Source organism: Lingula anatina, chromosome 9 (genome assembly GCF_051362555.1).
Source record: "Lingula anatina isolate TDL-2025a chromosome 9, LinAna3.0, whole genome shotgun sequence".
Lineage (NCBI taxonomy): Eukaryota > Metazoa > Brachiopoda > Lingulata > Lingulida > Lingulidae > Lingula > Lingula anatina.
Window position 1 is genome coordinate 7,359,531 of NC_141775.1, and position 24,043 is coordinate 7,383,573.

The 24,043-nt window shown below is 36.4% G+C and overlaps 1 protein-coding gene across 1 annotated transcript; it reads right to left on the bottom strand.

The window, feature by feature from the left end:
* Nucleotides 1–1,733: 1,733 nt before the first annotated feature.
* LOC106161215 (DNA-directed RNA polymerase, mitochondrial) lies at nucleotides 1,734–22,600 on the bottom strand. The gene is made up of 31 exons (XM_086996280.1): nucleotides 22,137–22,600; nucleotides 21,137–21,319; nucleotides 19,809–20,259; nucleotides 18,615–18,708; nucleotides 18,103–18,237; nucleotides 17,674–17,841; nucleotides 17,134–17,202; nucleotides 16,636–16,743; nucleotides 15,826–15,975; nucleotides 15,262–15,355; nucleotides 14,707–14,786; nucleotides 14,321–14,452; nucleotides 13,355–13,468; nucleotides 12,697–12,744; nucleotides 12,414–12,472; nucleotides 12,224–12,287; nucleotides 11,895–12,024; nucleotides 11,350–11,480; nucleotides 9,767–9,867; nucleotides 8,466–8,586; nucleotides 7,872–7,956; nucleotides 7,219–7,330; nucleotides 6,923–7,001; nucleotides 6,492–6,614; nucleotides 5,848–5,970; nucleotides 5,407–5,484; nucleotides 4,642–4,830; nucleotides 4,154–4,404; nucleotides 3,642–3,806; nucleotides 3,263–3,327; nucleotides 1,734–2,951 (listed from the first exon to the last, which is right to left on the bottom strand). The coding sequence occupies exons 1-31, from the start codon at nucleotides 22,312–22,314 to the stop codon at nucleotides 2,902–2,904; spliced, it is 3,930 nt and encodes a 1,309-aa protein (XP_086852406.1). The 5' UTR covers nucleotides 22,315–22,600; the 3' UTR covers nucleotides 1,734–2,901.
* Between the last annotated feature and the right edge of the window lie 1,443 nt (nucleotides 22,601–24,043).

Below are 24,043 nucleotides of genomic sequence, written 5' to 3' on the forward strand. Positions count from 1 at the left end.
GTTCGTTATCCTAATTCGTTTATGCTTTGAGGATTTGTTTCTGAAGATTATTTCATCTGAAATATTAAATAATTTAAAAGATTGATCATTTTATAACTTGAAACGCAAATTCTGCGTCAGTACGCAATTTTTTTTTTTTTTTTTTTTTTTTTTTTTTTTTTTTTTTTTTTGCAAATTTGTAAGCTTATAACACCGTGCTATAAAGATCTACTCAAGAAAAAAATTTGCTTGGGTAAAATTGAGTACGGAATGAACTGGAGACACTTGGCTTGTCGTTAAGTTTACACGAAAATATGTCAGGTAACTTTATACTGTCTTTGAAAGAGTAAAGATTGAAAGATAATTTTAGACAAACTTTGACGGGGGAAATACCTACAAAGAGTAATGGGCTATTTCGCCAACATCTTGTTGAAAATTTTACACTGCAATTCTATTCAAATAAGCTAAAGAACTAATTGCCAAATTAATACTCTCATCACATAACAGGGGGGTAACCAGACCTGCAAAAATTGTACGCACATATTTAAAAAGATTACAAGCACATACAGCAAAATGTAGACCTACGCAAAACATGAAGGACAGCGTAATCACAGCAAATGTACCTCATATAGTAGCTTTATTTCCATTAATAATAAAATCATCATTTAAGTCAAAAATATTCTTGCAATTTAATAACTATTTTAATTTACCCAGAACGGTATATTTATTTTAAAGGCGGTTAACTGAAATATAGTTTTATGATTTGTTTGTGAAAATTGCCCATGTCACCCTGTTAGTTTGGAGGTCTAAGCTGGATCAAGTCCGTGTTAAAATTCCTATGAAGTTGTGCAGGAAAAATTCTTCCTTTCTTTCTCTAGCTCCTCGATAAACCTGGTGTTCAGATTTTATCTAGTACCCCCAGGTCTACGGGAGCTGCGCTTTGTAACTAACGCACAGGTAGATTTTTACCTGAGATAACTGGAGTAAAGCTTAGATAGAGAGTGCGTTCGATACAAGCAAGACAAATTGAATGCCATTTAACCCTCTAATTAAGAGGTAAAGGAAGTTCCAGTTAGATGGATGATTAAGATACAGTGTAGGACTTGTAAAGGTAACGGGCATTGTTTACCTCAGTTTAATAAAAGTATGCAAGACGGAGTGTCAGCGGTTTAATAAAATAAATTGAATTTCACAAATAACATGGACCTCATATGCAATAATCAACATTTCCCTTAACTCATTCAAATGCAGTGTTTTATACAACTTGGGATAACCATAATGAAATGATTGTTAAAGAAATGACTAGACGGGAAATGGTTTTACACAGCTTCACGAGGATTTAGACCCCTCGGGTAAGAGATTTGAATGAGTATAAACTTTTATCAGAAGTCAGAGAAGTCATCTTACATGTAGACAACGCAGCTCAGTTTGACAGCTAAGCACGCTCTGTTCTCCAGTGGCTCGATTGTCGTCATCGGACCACGTGACCACGTAGCTCATTAACTCCCATGCCGAGCAAATAGGACGTTTTTTAAAGCCAAAAATTTACAAAATGAGCTTTTAATTTGTGTATTTGGATAAAGATATCGTTAGTTGGGCATGTTTTCTGAAGAATATGTCCCGTTCAGGCCATTCTGACGGCATGAAGCAAACCCTTTAACCATCAATTTTTTCCATAAAGTGGTTAAACTGTTCTTCAGGGCGTGCTAGAATTTTTCTGGACTGAGAAAGTGACTCTTTGAAGAAATCAAGACTGAGACTAATATATTTTTCATTTATTTAGTTTGCATTTTGTTCAATAATTTACCATTTCAATCCCATTGTGTTCCAGAATTAACATTTGGATTGAATGTACAAAGTTGAAAAAGAGTCTCCGAGATATGTCAATGTTAACATGGACTGATGGCATTTTTATTATTTACAACTGTGATGAATCAATATGCAGTCATGAACAGGCTCATAGAAAGACAATGAGGGTTTACAATATTCTCCTGAGAAGTTCAATAAAAAATACTTGCTAATGTATTGATTGCAAGTAATGAATGGACATATTACTTATCACAATCCTACAAAGGAAGGGAAAAAAAAAAAAAAAAAACACAAGAATTTCAAAATGCACATGGTATTTGAATATGTAGAGTTGGTTAATCTGTCTGTCATTTTGTCCTCCGTACATGTGACCAATAATTCATTCTCTTACAAGTGGAGCAATTTTTAGAATGTGAGAACTATGAGACATCTAAGTATGAAGTTACACAATTTAAAAAATGTGACAGAACATGGAAATGCCCCCAACGCCATTTCAATATATTTTAAGTATCAGTAAAACATAAGAGAAGGATTACGTATTGGATGCCTTTTTGGAAAAAAAAAATTAATCAGACTTATTAAGCAAACAGTCACTTTCAATCTACATTGGTGAAACAAGTGGATGTGACATAATTTTACTCATAATTTTTTCCACCAAAAGTTTTCAGATAATCATTATTACAAGTCTTCAAATGGTGCACAATAACATTCATGTCTCCCATAAAAAACTTTCTGACAAGAAAACCTCTCTTGGACTATTCAAATCGCCACTTACCCGAAAACCAACCATATATTCTTACTGAAGAAGTAATAGATTCACTGATTTTCAAATTTTATGCATAATTGTTGTAGAAATAACAAAACCATATCAGAAATGTTAAAAAAAAGATGAATATGAGAAATCTGCCACATATTTATCCCTAAGTGATTTAATCTATAAAAGGTGCTTCTGTGATCATCCAGACACATTTATCATAAATGGTCACTGTTGGTCAATCTTTTCAAAGATTCTGAGTGGGCAGAAAAGAAGTATCCAGGCATGTGTAAACCATATCACAACATGTTCCTGTGCTATGGAGAAAGAATAGTGGCTCGTCTTTACCAGGGGGAGTGCTAGCTGAAGAAGTATTCCGACTTCTTTACTTTCTCTAAGGCGAAATTACCTGGAACACAAACAACACAAAAGAATGATATTAGAGAGAATAAAAACATAAGATGCTTCAATACCAAAGATTGAAATGGTTTTCAAAAAAAATTTTTTTTCGCTTTAACATGACTCCATTTGCTATTTGTGAGCTATTTTGTGTTAAAGTTGGAAGTACATTGCAAATAAAAAATATAATTAAATAAAAGGCAGATTATGCCTGTGATACTTGTATTCCTATCAGAAAGAAAACTGGGGGTTGGACAATGCCCTGTAAAACCACATCTGGGTTAAACTTTATTAAACAGTGCTTACTACATTTGTCTTTACCTTTTTTTGGCACTCTCCTGAGAATTCCGTTTAAACGTGCAATTGAAGGATTTTTTGATGCTTCTCTAAAAGAAAATGAAGTTAAATGTGAGTTCTAATCATTGAAAAATTAAAGACAATCATGAATGTCTCAAGTAACAATTTTAAAACTCAAAAAATCATTTCTCCTTTTTCCGTTTAACTGATTTTGTAGTTTTTAAAAATAATTTTAATAAACAACTGAAGAAATTAAAACATCCATTTGTACAAACTTCCTTATCTCTAACTTTTCCCCTCAAACTTATTTACAAATAAGAAAATTCAAAATATCCACTTCAACAGTTTTTCAATTTCAAGACCTTTCCTTTTCGCAATTCCCGGACTAAGATACCTTTCATACCTTTCACTAAATCCATATTTTTCACAAAGCTCCTCTGATAGCTGACTCAAAATTGGTTGGTTGTGGAGAGCAATGAACTGCTCTCGACATATTTTGTTCATTATTTCCACATCGCAAGGGTGTGTCCAGAAACAGTCATGTACTGACACAAAAGTGATTCCTGCTCTGTAAAGGTGGGAAAAAAAGATCGTGGAATTTTTTTTACTTCTGTTTTGAGTGAATTGCACTGACGGAGCAATGAAACATTATTGCTTGGACTTAGATGTCTTTTCTCCCATGCAAAATGACACAGTAACATATGTATAATATGCAAGAATGACAAAAAAGATTAAAGAGACATTAGAGAACAACCATATCAAAGTCTTGACTTCTTTTCTTATCTTTTTAACAATTTTTCAAATGTTTTTTTTTTAAATAAAATTCCCAAGCTAAGTTTCAAGCTTTCCCCAAGTTGTATCTGTTCTTGCCACGAGAGGGCACTGCAACCCAGACATGCCAAAACCAGTACTTACTCTAAACAGTACAGGGAAGTCAACATCATATGAGTGGCATCTAATGAATGAACAAAGTTTGGTGGAAAGGCATTCTTCTGTTTCACAGCATTGGGTTTAATTAGTTTCACAGATTTTTTGCTGCCATCCTTAATATTGTATTTTGTTGTTTTATAATAAGGCTGGATGACGGGAAAACCTAGGGGAGTGGTCCACTCCATTGGCTTTAAGCATACTTTAGACACAGCCACAGAAGTCTGTATAAACCAGTCCTACAAAAGTAAATTTAAAAAATTGAAATTGAAAATGAACTTCCGATACAGGAAACACCATGTCAATGGCTAAAAAAAGACTGCACAATTTACTTCAAAATGACTACAATTTTTACTTTTTCAAACAGAGGAAATTACCAATGAAATGACATGGAAAACAACAACTATAAATTCAATTTATCACTGCTTTTTTCTTGAGAAAAGTAAACTATCTTATAATTCATATCCAGCAACTACCTGGATTCTTCTGGCTGATTTGAACATATTGCGAATGGCTTTGAATGTCTTTTCTGCCAGATACTTCGCAGCCTCTTTATCATGTATGTGAGGGAAACCCTCAAGTTCTGTCAATTGACGGAGAATCTGCAGCTTGGCTCCATAAGGCGTTACTCCATACACAGTGGTCATCACAGTTTGCTTGATCACCTAAAATAGCATATATTCAGATCAATAACAGCATTTACGTCTCCTTGATCTAAACCTACTTAAATAATATGACATCCCTATTAAAAGAATAGAACAAACTCAAGTATGATGTTCGAAGCAAAAGTTCAATGAGAACTTTGAAATTTGCAAAGTGCAGTTCATTGTGAAAAGTAGGTTAAAATGTCAAATTCAAGGTCACTGGAAGACTGTCAATATATGAGTTCACATTCAAGTTCAGTAGTAACTATGGGCATATCTCTGCCCAAAATTTACATAAATCGAGTTGAGATTATATGTGACCTACATACAAGAGATGGGTACACAGGCTCTTGTAGTCTAGGAGAAGCAGTAACTGTGACATGACAACAGAACCGACAGATGATACCGGTCGGGACTAAAACCATGTGTACCACCAGTGTCACGCTAGTAGTACAATTAAAATGGAGTATGCAAGATATTTGAAATATGTGAATAAATACTGCATGTTCAGTCACCTTTGACAAAATTTCTGAAAATGGAAGTCAATCTGAATCTCCAGAAGTATCAGGAAGAGTTTCATGACCTGTTTTTTCTTACCTTCCTACTAACAAATCCCTCTAAAACTTTTGCTATTTCATTGCCTTTTGCAGCATCAGCCTGTCTTTCTTTTTCCACCTTTGTAAAAAGTAGCAGGAAGAAGAAAAGTCATTAAAACAGACAAGTGGGCCATGTAAGATATTGCACAGATAAGTGAGAAACTGAAATGATTTTCAATAAGTCAATTCCCATTGTTTTTGTTAGTAAACATGTGTACTAGCTGCTCCTTAACCCAATTATTCAAAATCCATAGATAGTAGATGACATTAAATATCAAGAAGATGAGTCAAGATGTCTTAGTACAGCAAGATCTCTTTACAACTGGCTATATATCACTGTAAAGGTCACCAACCAATTTGCATAGTTACAACAGCATTTAATATAGTCCATACAGAAAACACAGCTACAGAAGATAAAGACACTGATTTCACTGTCACTTACCAACTCAGTTACGTCACTATAAACGTCACAAGGTACAGGCGAAGGGGCGAGGTTGACAGACTTAGCACCAGCTTGGTCCCGACCCAAAGCTGCATAGTGCTGCAGACCATTACACGTGCCATCCTGTGAATAAATTTTGGCAAACATCAAAATCTTTTTTTCCCACATGCTCACTTATAATTATTATGGTAATAATTTATTGAAAGATTTCAGATTTACACATGCAGATATAACTCAACTGTCCACACCAAGTGTAACATGAAAATCTCCAGTCAAAATTTCATAATAAAATTTTTACCCCCCCCCCCCACCCACCCACCCACCCACACACACACACTCTCTCTCTCTCTCTCTCTCTCTCTCTCTCTTTTCATAAATCTTATTTTATGTGAGTATATGAAATTAGACTCCGGGAGTCAGATTTTCATGTTACACCAGAACTTTTACTTGAGGAGTGAAAGTTATAGTTTTCAAGGGCTGAATTGGGAAAAAGAACTCTAGTTTTGCAAGATATGTATACACACAATACATAACTGGGAAATTTGTATTGCACACAGTTTACCTTTTATGCACAAAAAATGGCAGACATGGAAACCTTTTAGAATTTTTTTTTTGAGGGAAAGATATCCTTCGTCTTTCCTTACCTGATGTACAGGAAAATGAGAAATGAACTCTTCATGATTAGGAGACCTGATTGCCTTGGCTATTTCCATGGAACATGCTAACGTCTGCCAGGGCTCATCTGAAGATCGCCACCATTTTTTGCCCTAATTTGCCATAAAAAAGCAATGTCGATTTAATACTTACTGACAATGAATTTTATCACATTCTTCATTGCATTAATCATCATAACAAAATAAAATCATTTTAATCAATCATTAAAATTTCTAAAAATATACCAAGTTTCACCAAATTTCGAGCATGCACACATATTATTCTATCAAATATCAATTCTTAATTTTGCTTTGCAAAAATGTTGGAATTGTTACAAGAATAACTTTCCACACAACATCGCAGATACACACAGAAAAAGACCCGTCATTTGTAGAAGCGTTCTCCCTGTGAACACATTTACCTCGAGAGGGTAATCTGCAGAGTCAAGTATCTCCGGCAGCAGCTCATTTGCATAAATAAGTCTCTCCTTCAAAGAGGACCTGAAACAGCACAATGCAAATGATCTTAGCCAACTTTCAGACCAAATTTTCAGCCATTAAGTCACAGACAAACCTTCAGTCTTTAAAATGCTCGTTTTTTTTTTCCTGAAAACTCCTCTTTCCCTTTGACCTTTTCTTAAACCCGTCGTATTTATAAGACTTTTCAGTCTTTAAAATGCTTAATTTTTTTCCCCGAAAACTCCCTTTTCCCTGTTACCTTTTCTTAAACCCTGTCGTATTGATAAGATGTATCTTCAGCCAGTCCAGACCCCGAGGACCCAGGGGCTTCCCTGTGCCAAACATCAGCAGACCCCTTGTAAGGTCACTGCCTGGAAATCACGAATTTGACAAAAGTTAATTTCTTTAAAAAATAATATTTCATCTTAAAGATGTTGATCAGTTGTGAAATATACTTGATGAAAATGTTATGCCTATTACACTGTGATAACATAATTGGTGTTAAGTGTGCTCTGCAGTAGGAGGAGACATACACTTGCACCATAAGTGACCTAAATACTGGATATATATAATTAACCCCTGCTCCTCTCATCACGGGGTTGTGGGGGTATAAGACACCAACCTTTTTAGCTGGGAAAAAAGTCCACTCTGGGTAAAATTTTATCTACGTACATAAAGGTTTCATGGTTAAAGGTCCACTTTTCAGAAAAAGAGCCTCCCCCTCCCCCCTGAAATTACGGGCCTGCTCATTTCACACTGACCAAAATGCACAGGAAATAATTGCTAATGACTGGAAACAATTGGTTTTAAATTATTTATTTTTACTCCCCTGGAAAGTGACGTTTTCTAATGACTGGAAACAACTGGTTTTAAATTATTTATTTTTACATAATTTTTATGTACAGATCATACCCATGTGCTGTAAGAATGGCGCCACAGTGTAGACACGGCTCCTGAAGTCCATGTTATGGGGGAGCCAGAATACGTCATTACGAAACTAAAACAAAAAATTAAATGCCTATGAGATCAAAATGAAATATATGCTATTTATAACTTAGCTACTTACATAAGGAATGATATTTTCATCTCACTCTCAAGGCAAATCTTATTTTTATTTATTCCCTTCGATAGAAAGTTAACCTAAGCAACATTTGGCATGTATTTTTAAGTTAGAGTCAAGTAGTCATAAATTCAATATGGCTGTGTATGCTTTCTTAAGCCTAGGTCCCAAATACGTATTGTATGCATGGTTTTTAGGTACCTTGCATCCGGCTAGGACTTAGCTAGATCGCAGGGAAGGAATCAAGTAATTGTTGAAAAGTTTCTACGTGCTGTTTGCGCCCTCCAAAAGTTGCACGATGGACGTGCTCCTCAAGCACAAACTCCCATGTTTTCCCCATTTTTTTGGCCGTAGACCACACGTAGCAGCCCCTACGTTCGGTTGGGACCAAGGCTTTAGATATATCAATTTCCCTTTATGAAACACAATCTGATAAAGAGGCTCACCATGTTTGCCATGGACAGCCTGTAGAGTTCCGTGCACCACAAGCTGTAGTTCTCACTCTGTTCTTTCACCATCTTTTCTCTCTTTTGAAAGGCCTCTCTGCGATCCCGTTTGCTCATGGTTCTGGAATGAAGATGACACAAGTTGATAGAAATATGTCCGTCCACAGAAAATGGAACTTAAAAAAAAAAAAAAAAGATTAAAGGGATAATAACTCTTCGTTTCTGCCAAAAAATTAATTTTCTTGGAGTAAACAACAATTTTTCCATACTTACCAATGGTTAATGAATCCATTTTTATATTCAAAGTTAGTCCCTGGTTTTTTTCTAAAAAGTTTGGTTTTTTTGTTAAAATCTCTTAAGAGATTTTAACAGAGTATAGCCATCAATGGAGGTCACGTGGTCTAAAGACAAGCTCAGATATCAGAATAATAGCTATAACTGCTGTTCTTGTGGTAAAACAGAATATATTATATTTCTTCGAGTTATTCACAATGTTTTTATTGTGAAATATAGATCTCATACGAAGAGTTATTATCCCTTTAATGTTAGAGATGACCAAATCATCACATTTTTCTTATTCTATGAGAGCATTCAGAACAAGTTGATCAGGGAACTTAGACCCCATTTCCAGAGATTAGATCGATCTACTTTAGATCGACCTAACTCCCTGGGGGTTCACGCTAAATAGCTGTCAACCGAGCGGACACGAAAGTTAATTACCCCCTTACAGCTTGTAGTAGGCAGGACGGACATTTAAGTCGGATTATCTGAAAGTAATCTAGTGAGACTCTCCGCGGGGATAGATCGATCTAAAAGCTCTGGGAATACAGCCTAGCAGATCCCCAGATCAAATATGGCAGACTCACTTAAAAGGTAGCCGTTTATAATCCCCTGATGGTCTCTCCGCCGCCACACGTGCCGTTGATGCAGGGGCCTAGCAATTAAACCATGGGAATGAGATTTAATCCATTTAATGGCTCGTGCGGAGGCAGTGAGACCATAAGGAGATTAAGCGACTTCCTTTTATAATGGGTCAGCCATATTTAGTCCGTGGATCATCTGTTCTGAATGTGGACTATCATGACGCCAAAAGATTACAAGAGATCAGGGCTCCGTATCTCGAAAGGTTCCCTATGTTGCGCACGTGCGCAAGTGTCTCGATTCCATAACCGATTCTATTTCGAGATACGGGGCCATGGAATCGAGACACTTACGCACGTGCGCAACATAGCGAACCTTTCAAGATACGGAGCCCAGGTGTCATCTTGGGACATTTATTTCTTTATGTTCCGCATGCTTACTTGTCAATCTTAGGTAATGGGGGATAAGAAGAGGGTAAATATGGAATATCCAGTGTCATGTCCCCTTTCTCCCTGAAGATTTTAAGAGCCAGGTCCAAAATCTGAAACAGGAAAAAAATGGCATCACAACCTCAGTACACTATATAAAATAAGTGAAAGTTCCCAGTTGTATGTGATTTCCTTCTGTATTTTCATTTTAATGAAAATGAAAATAAAAATTTGCATGCTGTACTTGCGTACATATCTTTTACATTGTACTATTTTAATATCTTAAAAATTTAACTGTCCATATATTTATTTACATTGCACTACACATTTTAATATCTTAATATATTAACTACTTATATATTTATTGATTTTATTCATTGTATTCTGTTCACTTTACCCATGTAAAGTCTACTGAACATTTTATATGGATTTTAGACTACAAATAAATATTACTATATTATTATTACTGTCATGCCTGTACTTAACATATTCCATTCATTATAATGTACAATTTGTGTAAACACATAGTTTCTTTAAAGATGCATACAAAGTCAATTTTTTGTCACAAAAACCAACCAAATGCCAGCATATAGTTTCAAGTAGTATAACTAAGAGAATTACCAAAAGGCATTGTTTAATTTTACCCGAAAATGATGTTTGAACAGATTTTTCTGCTGGCATTCTAAGCTGTATGTCAATGGGGCAGGAAAGTAGGTCACGGAAGTAGGTTAAATTTACAACCATAAATTTGAAGAAAGGAGCAGTCTAAAGGTCTTTTATGGCTGATCGAGTGATCTATTCAGTTTTTCCCTTGGCATGTCGAATTTATTTGAGTCATTTAAGAATCTAGTAGAAGTGGTTTACATGTGTTACTGGGAATCCACACTCCACCAATGCTCGGTTCGTATGTACCTTTAAGGAACATAAAGGTAAGTAGGATCTTATATTAAACCTATCAAAACACTGGGATGCCATGCATCAGTGGAGTCTGCATACACAGATTGTCGGGGCAATCCAGGGCTTCATTATCTTTAAATAAATTATCTCATTAGAGAATTTATAAAGGATTGCTATATTACCATCCTGACAATTATTTCTAAATCACAATTGTTTAGAAAAAGAAGAAAAAGACTACTCACTGAAAAAAAATGAAAAAGGTTTAAGAAACTTCAGTCTGTTGAAAGTAATGGGGGCGGTTTGACAAATTAAAACAGCCATAACCTGCTAACTGGTTTAAACTTTCTAACCAAAAATGCTTCTCTATTTTGACGCGAGATAATTCAGTACTACCTAGTTTGATAAATGGTATATTGCACCCGTTTTAAAACAAGACAGGCACTGAACCAAAGTGGACCAAATTTTGAGTCTAATAAGAAATTAGACCAATTACAATAGCCATTTTGTAATAATGATACAAGGTAACAATTTTCATAATATTAAAATAATAAAAATATTTTAGTCTAAACAATGATTGAATTTAACTGTATTACAGCCCACTGTCCAAGACAAAAACACTCAAGTTTTTTTCACATCATACAAAGGGCATTTTATGCCTCCTGTGAACATTCTTCTATTTTTTTGAGGTCGTGACTTACTGGCCCGTTAATCTTCCAGGAACATGCCCCAAGAGCAGTGAGAGTGTCCAAGGAAGGCAACATGTCTGAGGACGGCCGAGCCTGTATTCTTTTGTCCACTGGCCTCGAGTCATTTGATCGGACCAAATTTACTGAAAAAAAAAAAGGCCCATTAAATCCATCTATCTGTAGTTTAAACAAAATTTGCTGAAAATATTGATAAACCTGTTTTAAGTTAATCACCCCCTGCTGAAAATGGGCAAAAGAGAGGTTTTCTCATATGACAAACATAACAAATATGAATTACAAAAAACTGTGTTGAACCTCGCAAGACAGAGCTTCGTTGTGCTTGTGAACATACGGGTACATAAATACCATAATGATGCACTTCAAAAAGTGAGATGGAATTAAGGGACTGAACACTGGCTCTCAAAGTGAAAGAAAGTAATAATAATAATAATAAAAACAGGCCAATATTATGACACATGAATGCATCAAGATTATATCACTATGATTGTCCTTGATTCCCATCAAAGTTGACCTTGACCTTGACCTCAATACTGTACCTTGATCATGAATCATTCCCCCGGATTTGGTACTCGTCCAAGGTAAAGGAGGAACCAACATTGGCAATTTGAAGGTATCAAAATGCATTTTATAGCCCTGTCTGAATAGCCTTGTAAGATTTTCATCGGCCTGAAATAGTGTCAAGTTCAAGGTCTTTAGGTACAGGTTGAATTAACACACATGTACTGTAGTTCCTTTCCACTGAACATAAAAGTGAACAAAAAGCTTTATATTTACAGTAAGAACATCTCCAAAAAATTGATAGAAAATGTTACCCTTTTATCTAATCAACTTCAAATGCTTTTATTCTGAATGAGAATTTCTTTACCTTGATATGTTGCTCAGTGATAAAGCCGAATTTCTTGTAGAATGTTCTAAAGGCAGGCACAAACCTGGAAAACAAATGTTACTTAATGTATGTGGATCTTGGTAGCGAGTAAACAAACGATAAAAAAAAAAAGAAAGAAAAAGAAAAAGAGGGAGAGAGTGTGTAAACAAAAACCAAATAACATACTCACCCCTTTTTTGTATCAACTTTCAATTCTTCAAATATTATACTTCTCAATTGTTGGCCGACCTGCAATCATATATGTATTATTGCTAATAGAATATACTGGTTAAGTAAAAGATATCAAAGCAAACTGTTCACTTTTCTAGGCATAGTTTCCATTATTCAGCCAAACCCCCTTAAATGCTTGCAGAACTTGTGATTAATTCTTAGGAAAATTAGTAAAAACTTTCTGATGGGTCATTTTCAGACATATTTTAAAATGTCTCATGGGGTCATGCAGTTTATCTCACCTGTTTTATTATTTCACGGGGCCAATAACAGACAATGTCATGGTTGTTCTGAAAATGGAGAAAAAATCAGAAGAAAAATCAGAAGATTCTAACCAGTATATTGCTCTTCTTTTTTTTTTTTGATGAACATCGATTCCACGTGGAATGACCTAACTCAGGGATTTAGCTGCTTGAAATCAGCTTATTGGATGACCCGCCCCCTCCTGGTATTAAAAGGGAATACAACTTTTTGGGGCCCTAAATTCAATAAAATCCAACCCCCTCTTCTCTCTAGATTTGCTCATCACGTTTTACCCACTGAAGCTTTAGCCTAATTTTGAGGGGGGGGGGGGGGGAATTATCTTGTGGTGACGTCATTGCCTGAACTCTCTGACATTGGCCTACACATTACAATGCGGTGTGTAATGCCTTTGAACGGGTACGACAAGGGGATCCTTGATTCTACTAACATGTACATGGACACTGCATTAACCACATCGATGTCTGAATTATTTCTCTTATTGTATCACATTTTTCTACCTGGATTGTTCACTTATCCTTTTATAATTATTAGCTGATGTTCTACACACTTCTTTCCATCTTTCTCTGCACTGCAGGTATGAAACGAGTTAAAAAAAAAAAAAAAAAAAAAAAAAAAAACTAGGCTAAGCGTACTTACGTTTCTATCAATACCATGCTTGTCCTGCAATGCCAGCCATGTTTTTCTGTGGTTCGGTTGGGCCATGGTTTTTGATGTGTACACTTTCACATAGTCTGCATACAAAGTTTTAGTCTAGTCGGAAAAATAATGAAATTCATACACTTAAAAATGTAAGTCTCAAAGTGCCATTTTTACAGTATTTACGACAATATTTTAATGGTTTTAAATCTACGTATCACACTCAGAAAGTCTGCACTGGTGTTTAAGGCTGTATTCCCAGAGCTTTTAGATCGATCTATCCCCGCGGGGAGTCTCACTAGATTACTGTCAGATAATCCTGCTTAAATTACCGTCCCGCCTACTACAAGCTGTAAGAGGGTAATTAACTTTCGTGTCCGCCCGGCTGACAGCTATTTAGCGTGAACCCCCTGGGGAGTTAGGTCGATCTAAAGTAGATCGATCTAATCTCTGGAAATGGGGTCTAAATTTCATTTTGAATGCTTTAAGTATTGAAACTCATTCCCCTAGCTTGCAAGCATAATTCATTTTTACTTAATAATACAAACAAATGGCAAAAATCTCAAATCCCTCAAACTTACAAATGCCAAGTGAAGCTACCTTACAACATTCTTAGGACTTTTTTTTACACTTTGAATGTAACACAGAGAATGCCACTTAGTGCTACACCATTTCCAAAAAAGTTTTTTAAGACATTTGGTGTACGTATTCCACATATGTGTGCATTCTAAACATGTATTTGTTCACCAAACTGCAATAAAGTTTTGAAGCATTCCTTTAGAAAATTTGAACTCCATTTATATCATTGCAAAATAGAGGTCATGATGAGTATATATATATATATATATATATATATATATATATATATATATATATATATATATATATATATATATATATATATGCACAGTATCCTTTAAGCTATCTCCCTCCTTCAGCACTTCTGCTAATTAACAAGCCACTTACATCTTCTAGAATGTTCCTTTTCTTCTTCACTTCTTTTGCATATTGCCTGTGGACCATTTCTCCAAGTTGAAGTTCAAACCAGGAAAGAGTGTAGTGTTTGTCCTCTATAATTGTCAAAAAGCTACGGATTTCCTAAAATGGCAATTTATTTGACAAATATAGGATGCAGGTGCAAATTAAAAGTTAACCGGGGGAAATGCACATTGAAAAGGCTGAAAAGTGATGAGCAACAATTTGTGAGGAGTAAATAACTTTCTTCTAAGGAAAATTTTGTTTGGCATGAAAACCCAGCATGAGATACCATTAAAAAAGCCAAGTTCTAGTTTATATAAAAGAAGGAGTCACACGACTAGATAAGGGTCATGTGACAAAGTCCTGTGACCTACCTTCATTAAGAGCTCCACATATTGCTGATCAGACAACAGTGATAGAAATACAGCTATGTTTAGACTGTACACACTCTGTCCTGTGGATAAAAGATAAAAAAATTATCCTTGATAATGTTGACATGAATACACTTCATTCACTTAGGGACCATTCCCATGATATTTGGATCAATCTATCTCCCTATCAAACTAACCGGCTTAAACGTCTGTCACGCCTAGTAAAACTGTTAGGGGGTAATTATCTTTACCCCTAGCTGATTCAGTAGGCATGACAGACATTTAAGCCTCTTGAGCTGATAGCAATTTAGCATGAACCCCCAGTGAGTTAGGTTGTTCCAGATGGATCGATATAAGTACAGGAACCCAGTCTGAGGGATAGAACAGAAAAATATGTCTAACAAAAATGAAAAAAAAAAGCACCTTTCCTCCTGTTTTTATGTTCACTTTTTAAAAATTGTTAGATAATATCACTTGGTCTTGATTTTATAATTTACAGATCTTATAAAAATGATCAATTGTTTCAAACAAATGCTAGGATTTCCTACAAATACTTACTTTTAAACCCTCGATTAAGCTCATCACGTCTTTCAGCAATGGCTTTCAATAATACTTCCCTGAACTGCTTCTCAATCTCCTTCAGTTTTGGTTTCTAAAACAATATTAAACAGGATTGATGTTATTCCTTTTTGTATTTATGTAACACAATGAATATCACAGTACCCTTAGATAAAGAGGACCTTGCCTAAGTGAATCCTCGTATTATTTTTTTTTACTCTAGCAGAAAACATGCAGGTAAGTGGATAAATGGTGATTACTTGATCTTTTCAATGGGGGAAATTGTGAATTTTACAAATGCTGTATATTTGCTTTCTACTCCAACTATGGTTTAGGCCTAATTAAGTGCTCGTCTACCCAATTATAAAGTCAAGTCTGGTGCTCACCTGCCACACACAAAAATGAGAGAAAAGTAAATTAAAGTATGCTATGCTGGTTTCACATCATATGTTAAAAAAAATGTTGAGTTTAGTCTTTCAGAGAATTGCTATGTATTAACCAACAAGAACATGGTCTGGCCTTAATGGAAAATTACTCAAGGATAAAAAAAAAATGGCAGCCTACCGCCTTTTTATGTCCCTCTAGTTGCCCTGGTGTCAGTTGAAGAACACTGTCCACTTCAGCAATTCCTTCTTCTTCTCTTTTTATCTGCTCCTCCAAGAGATTCATCAACTGTTCTGGAGTTACCTCTCCAGCATAGGGGTTGACATAGGACTAGGAGGAGGAGCAAGACTGTCAGTCTTTCACACTTTTAGTAGGTCTACATTTATCAGTACAGAAACACTTAAGAATATTCCTTATATGTAATAATGCTACAGGACAGAGGGGAGGAGGGGAGCGTTAACTCCCTTTCAAACGTTTGCTTTTGACTGTTTTGAGGAAGCAAATTCCAGTTAACTGTCCAATTGGTGACACTTTGACTGAATTCCCATTAAACTTTTGTACTAGCTGGATCTGCCTAACTCCGGGGGGGGGGGGGGGGGGGGGGGGGGGGAGGGGGGGGGATTCTCACTAAGTTGCATTCAGTTTAAGCAACTTATAAATGTCTGTAAGGCCCACTGAAACTGCTAGGGGGTAATTAACTTTAGTGCATGCCTAAAATGAATGCAATTTAGCAAGAATCCCCTCAGAGATAGATCGATCCTGCTAGTACAATAGAGTTATGGGAATGGTCCCTTTTACATATCAGCCAGGCTAAGATGTACATCTTCAGAAGTATTTCGAAACAGATACAAAAAACATGCTGTAAGAAAAGGGAAAAGAAGCTTAAAAGGATTAAGGTACATTTAATTTTTGTGTAACAACTACACAATTGTGTCAGCAAAAATGCACATTCAATTCCATAACTTAGTGCATGAAATTCACCTTCATTACCTGTTTTTCACCATATTTCCTTGACAGATCCTCTAGAAGAACAGCACTGTAGTCTGATTCATCAGTGGGAGTGGGAGGCACATATTCATCATTCACAGTTCTTATTGCCTGTGTAAAGGAAATGTTGAATATAAACAAGTGGGCGTGTGTTAGAGAGAGAGAGAGAGAGAGAGAGAGAGAGAGAGAGAGAGAGAGAGAGAGAGAGAGAGAGAGAGAGAGAGAGAGAGAGAGAGAGAGAGAGAGAGAGAGAGAGAGAGAGAGAGAGAGAGAATACAAGCCTTTTACCTACTTACACAAATTTCAAAAAAAAAAAAAAAAAAAAAAAAAAAAAAAAAAAAAAAAAAAAAGGCACAACCAACTTCATTAACCAATGCAGGCTGACAATGGCAGTGGACAAAAAAAATTAAATGGATGACTGAGAAAGTTTGCATATGCATTGAAATCCCTCTGCTTAGTCAACAGCCATTATCCAGGGTAACTTAAACCAAAGTTTCTTACTTTTAACATATAGTTCTTGCTCTCCTCTTTCAGTGTGCACTTCGTAAACATGCAATCGGGATTAATGCCCTACAAAACAAGAAGAATGTTCTTTGATGATACTGTGCTTTTATTAGCCAGACATAAGTTTTGTTTCAAACAAGTACCTATATGATATTCAAATTATGCCAACAGTAAAGGAGCAACAGAAAGAAAAAAATGCACATTCACTGGCATTGTTTAAAAAATGTTATATATTATTTTTAAAAAAATGTCCATGCACTTCTGTCCACATTAAGAATAACAGCCAAGTTCTCTGTCACTGTAAACAATTTACCATAGTGACACTTACTACCATCATACCTAACACAAATAATTTTTCCAACCATCACAACTAACTCATTTTGCTTTCCTTTATTTCAAAGCAGATTTTGGTCTCTTTTTATAGTTTCTTAGAATCACTCAAGGCTCGTGGAAAAGCACACCTAACGCATTTATGAGCACAAACACACTCTTCACTGTCACACCAATCACAAATTTTTAGCATCAAAATTAACACACCTTGCTTTCCATTGTGGTTAGACACATTTGAATCTCATCACGTCGGCTCTCAGCATCCCTGCCCAGACATTCTAGAAGAGCAGCGTAGGACTCCGCGTCTGGCTCCACCTCTGAATACCCTGCTTCCTCCATCATTTCTAACAGGGAATATATTCGACGCAGGTGGGTCTAAAAAAAACAGATAAACTGCCCAATATCAAGAGTTCCTAAAATTTGCCTTTCAGTAAAAGCAGCACTGTCCCAGTCCAGACCATTCCAAACTGCATCAGAGCCAATATCGCAGGACCAAACTGATGAGATAAAGTGGCCTTTTTTTAAATTCTTAATAAAACAAAGCTTTCAGTTGGCTACCAAATTCCACAGCAGTCTTCACTAGGACCAATTCTGAACTGAAGTGATTCCATGCCACAGGTTCTTGTCCAGACTTACCTTATCTGAGGCATAAGCATGGAGGAGAAGGTTGTAAACGGACACATGAACCTTTAGCCTGTTCTTCCGGAAGTCAATTTTGCTGTTTGACCATTTCAACAAAGCTCTCTTCAGTGTGAGAAATGCAGTGTCAAGCTAAAAAAAAAATCATTCATTAATTAATCAATTAATTTATAAATGAGGTTAATTGTCTGATTATAATAAATGAATTAATATGGCTGAGGGTCTTGTTAGGGTCATGTCGAAGTCCGGGTCATATAATGGGGTACTGCAAGCACTTATCTTGTATATTGTTTAAAATATAAGATATATAGGAAATAAAATATAATACAGAATTATAGTCCTTTACCTCTTAAGAGTGCTGAACAGTGAACAACTATCACAAGGTTTCTTTGTATTCCATACAACAAAAACCAAAATTATGGAGCTTCCATGTTAACAAAATGCGGCAGTCTTGCAAAAAAAAAAAAAAAAAAAAAAAAAAAAAATTATGCGTCTGGTGGCTCACTTACATCTCCTATGTATAAACATGCATCTACATAGGCCAGCAGCTCGGCTGTGATTTGCTCTCCACCTATCCCATATTCTAGTAGTTTCCTTAAATCGCTGAAATGAAGACGTACATTCAATTATATTTGATACTAACAGTGCCATGTCATTCACAGCTTGGAACATGTCACTCCCAACACACTGTCTCACCATTTGCCTACTAATACACTATCACATTTAATACCATGTCACACCAAATGCATTTGCCTTAGGGTGCATTCCTAATGAAGCTTTTTTTCTTAGTAGATTGATCCAACTCCATGGGGACTCCTGCTGAATGCAATCAAAATTTAAAAATTAACACGTTTCCTCTTGATTCCATCATATTCATATAATCACCAACTTTTCTGTATTCTACTCAACATCAGGATAAGGCAGGTTCAACATCAGGATAAGGCAGGTTCATCCAAGGGTGCTTTCCCAGAGATTTAGATCAATCTAAAGATCAAGTTTTAGATCGACCTAACTCCCTGGGGGTTCAGGCTAAATTGCAGTCAGCCGAGCGGACACCATAGTTAATTACCCCCTTAAAGCTTTTAGTAGGCTGGACAGACCAAGCTGACAGTAATCTAGTGAGGCTCCCCACAGGGATAGATCGATCTAAAAATCTATGGAAATGGGGTGTAATTGTATTCAGCAAGCACCCATAGATTTAGAACGATCTACATAGAAGGATAGTTCCATTTAGGAATGAGCCTTTTCTCCTTTTAAATTTCACCCAACCATGCATGTACTATATAATCAGATTAACAGCTTTTAAAAATTAAACTAAAATCGCGTTCCAATAAACCCAGCGTACTAGCAGGATCGATCTTACTCTGAGGGGTTTCTTGCTAAAGAGCTTCCAGAGTAATCAGCTTAATTGTCTGGCTCGCACAGTTGAGTATCAATTACCCCCTTGAAGCTTGAGTAGGCATGCCAGATATCATTTCAGCCACTTACACTGAATGCAATTTAGCAACAATCCCTGCCGAGAATAATAGGGTTTTGGGAAAGGTCTTTTAAGTTATGGTTCTGAAACAAATTTGGCCAGACGGGGGCATAACATAATAGGACCCGTGTATTACAACAAATGGGTGTATATAAATACAAATATAAAAACTTTTTTTTCTTATTGTCAATTTTATGCAAAAATACCTCACACAAAACATCCTCACCTTTTCAAATCAAGTGTTTTTATTTCAAGCAAATCTTCCTCTCTCTCTTCCTGGTATGCCATCTCCAACTCGTTCTCGACCTGATGAAAATCCAAGCTCCCTCTGACTTGATGAAAAATCTTCTTTGTATCTATGAAGGCAGGGGGGTCTTTAACAACCTTGGGAAAATTTTTCTTTGTCTTTGTTTGATTTTCAATGTTTTTCACTGTTTTTCTGTTGCTAAAATGGGCAATAAATTTGGGCAGCACATCTAGAGGTCCGAACATACCCGATTCCGTTACAAGCAATTCAACATCAAGCTCTCTTTTCTTTTTTTTGAATTTCTTTTTGGTGCTTTCTGTTTGTTCCCAAGCATCTAAGATGCATGTAGTTTTTCGTAATTCCTCTTTTTTCTGTTGGTCTGTCACAAATGATGATGATGATGATGATGATGATGATGATGATGAACCACCTGTAAAAGAAACAGTTACAAATGATTCTCACATTGAAAACTATAGAAAAGCACTCCGAGAGCGCAGACCTCCGCCAAGGCAGCAATTTTTTTCATTATTGATTATTGATTGATTATTGATCCAGATCACCACCAATAACTAATCATCTCTTCCTTGACCCACTTCTGACAGTTCCTGTAAATTTCATCAAAATCGGTCCATAACTTTTTGAGTTATGTTGATGACAAACAAACAAACAAACAAACAAACAAACAAACAGACAGACAGACAAACATAAGGGCAAAAACATAACCTCCTTGGCGGAGGTAAAATTGATTCTCACATTAAAATACAACAAATATTCTTCACTAATAATTTTAACCTATGAATGAGAAGAGAATTCAATGAACTTGCCAACAATTCAGTTCCAGTAAAAAATTTTCTTATCACACAGCAAGGAGTTTGTTCATCAAAACTATACATGCAATTTCTTAACCAGACAGCAAAGCTAGCAAATATACAGACACCAAACAACAATAAACTGTACAATAATGCAAAAAAATCAATAACTTTTCTAAAAAATAATTGGATCTTGCTGATTTTCATAAGGAACCCACAATTTTTACCATGCAAAGCCATCAGATTAAAAAAAAAGTTTGGCAGCAACAGAGTGTTGACCTCATGACCAGAATAAAAACAGAAATGTACAATGTCAGGGGCAGATCCAGAGATATTTTCTGACAGTCTTCCAAATTACACCTTTTTTGATCCATCTTCCATTTTTGACCGTCTTTCAACAGAAAATTAGATACCCCTCAATGTAAACTGGAAAATATGACCGTCTTCCAAATCTGCTGCTGAGTGAAGTGTCCCTATATAAAAACTAAAATGACTCACCCCTCTTGGCAAAGTCTCCAGGTTTCACTGTAGATTTTTTCACATCATCTCTCATCCTGTTATTAGCAGGACTCTCCTCTGTGCAGTTTGAATTTTTGTTGTTGTCAGAACAAGCCATGTATATTTGTGGTCTTGTACTTGCGTATACAACCTGGCCTTGTCTACAGAGTACATCATGTTTGTCTGAAAAATTCAAAGACACATGAATTCAAGTTACAAAATACACCTAATTGCATGTAAGATACACAATCAATTCTTTACTAACAAAGCAGGCACAGCCCATACTCATACCCTGTAATTAATAATAATTCACTGATCCAACTCACGATCAACTTATCAAATCAGTATGATTTGTTTATGTCCCTGTTCAGCACGAGTCCCAGCGCAGTTGGATCAACCTACATATAACAATGGTTGAATTAGTAAGGGACCCCATGATACTAAGACTGGGTTCCCATCCCTAGATCGATCTAACAGGATCGGTCCATCTCCAAGGGGTTTCTCGTTAAATTGCCTACTAAAGCTGCTAGACGACAGTTAATTACCACCTATCAGCTTAGTGGGCGTGACAGACATCTAGGCCGCTTAAGTTGGTTGCAATTTATCAAGAACCCCCGAGGAGATGGATCGATCAAAAGTTTGTACGATAGGGCTGGGATTGGTTGTACCAGTGCGTGGCGGAACTAAGACCCCATTTCCAGAGATTAGATCGATCTACTTTAGATCGACCTAACTCCCTGGGGGTTCACGCTAAATAGCTGTCAGTCGGGCAGACACGAAAGTTAATTACCCCCTACAGCTTGTAGTAGGCGGGACGGACATTTAAGCCGGATTATCTCAATATCTGACAGTAATCTAGTGAGACTCCCCGCGGGGATAGATCGATTAAAAGCTCTGGGAATATATACAGCCTAAGACATGACTACTGGGGTGAAGCAAAACTACACAGCGCCACCGCACCCCTGGACCCACCAAAGATAATGTCCCGCGGCGAACTTACAGTATCTGTTCCAGTTATGGAACTGCTGCAACCTCTTGCACCAAGAACAAGTGGACAGGTAGGTACGTAATAAAGCAGGTCCCGTGGTCACATTCTCCGCAGGTACTGCCACCGCTGCATTGCGTAGAGCTAGAATCTGCGTCTTCTTCAAAATAGGCATTTTGAAGCTTGTTGTCATCTAAGAGTATCCATGTCGACTCAAGTTACTACCTAAACTAATTTTATTAGGCCGTAGCAGTGCATTTAATAACACGTGCGAGACATTTTCAATAAGGTTTGTATCCAAATGATGGGCGAGTTCTCATATGACCTTGGGGTACAGGAAGTGCGTAAAGCAACGACGATTCAGATGAAAAACACCTAATTTAGACTTGGGCGAGATAAAATAACGTAGAAAGAATAAATTGCACTCAAAAAATTCAATAGGGATCCCTACTGAGAGACCGCTGATTACTTGAGATATGTCATGTCAGACCAGCAGCCAGATGCCATTTCAGGCCAGTTTGAAACCAGCAATGTGGTATTCAACATGTCGGTCCTTTTGATATAATTTACCAGTTGATACTACATCAGTAAATTCTGTGTTGTAAATTATAGAGTTCGTGGGCAAATTCTTTTGAAGAAACGGTGTTTGTAGTAAAGTTAGTTGGCTACGTTTTCATTTTATGTGTATTTTTCCTAGACTTCTCAAGGCCCGACGCTAAAACGTAACAAATTACAACACACAGAATGACTTTATTTGTGACTAAAAACTGCACACTATTTGCATTCATTCAATATATAAAACTACGTTTTATCTATTTACTTGTCCAACTGTGGTTTATAATAATTTATGCAGGCCTATATATTACCAGTATATGCATTGCATCAACGGTTACATGCCAATACGTCCCCGCACCGATACTCCCCCGCACCGGTACATCCCCGCACCAATACTTCCCCGCACCGATACTCCCCCACAATCACAGATATACTGAGGGGGAGTATCGGTGCGGGGGAGTAACGGTGCGAGGGAGTATCGACTGTTGTGAGCACATGGACTCGACATCGGAGATTATGGTACAATATTTATATTTATTCTCTATAGCAAACTGCATCATTTATTTATTTATTTATTTATTTTTTGTGTAATTGTAATTTTATAATAATATGTAGCTTGATAATGCCATGTAGCCTACACTATATGGCTTGTATCAATAAAGTTCTTGTTTGAAAGCGATATATAAGTGAATAGTTTTTACCTCAAAGACGCTTCCCAACATCACGTGATTGCAAGTGAAACCTAGTTTATTTATTTATTATTTTTTTTATGTGGCAGCATTATCTCATAACGCATGACAAATTTTAATTCTGCATTATCTGAAAGCGGATAAGGGAAAAAAATCCTAACGTGTCGAACCACGTTCGGATGCTACCATGCACTCATTGTGTTGCCCGTGGTACGCAACATTTCTTGTAACAACTAACACACTCGCCGCTTCTGTCACGCCGTAAGCGTCGGGCCTTGAGAAATGTAGGAAAAATAAAATAACCAAAATCGTCAACACAATTATGCTCTATTTATGCTATTTTATTTATAATTGTTGTAAATTAGATGGAGACTGAATAATTTCACTCCTAACAGAATAAACAGGAAAATTAAAAGTAGATCGTAGGCCTATATATATACTTGGGTCTTTGCAACAGTTTTAGAGGGTATATACTTTTTTTAATAAAATGAGATTGTTGGCATCATCAATTTGCTGTATAAATGCAGGCCCGTATCCAGAAATTTCAAAAGGGGGGGGTCTTTTTCTAAAAAAGTGGACCTTTTTCCATAAAAACTTCATGTACCTAGATCAAACTTTACCCAGAGTGGACCTTTTCTCAGCAAAAGGGGTGGTTCTTTCGAACCCCCCGAACCCCCC

Excerpts from the sequence above, each read along its gene's own strand:
- LOC106161215 (XM_086996280.1), bottom strand. The coding sequence starts at position 22,314 with ATGACAACAAGCTTCAAAATGCCTATTTTGAAGAAGACGCAGATTCTA. Across the intron at positions 18,238-18,614 it reads CATGTTTATACATAGGAGAT|CTTGACACTGCATTTCTCAC; the intron begins GTAAGTGAGCCA and ends TTTTTTTTTTAG. Across the intron at positions 14,453-14,706 it reads ATGTGGAGCTCTTAATGAAG|GAAATCCGTAGCTTTTTGAC; the intron begins GTAGGTCACAGG and ends TTGCCATTTTAG.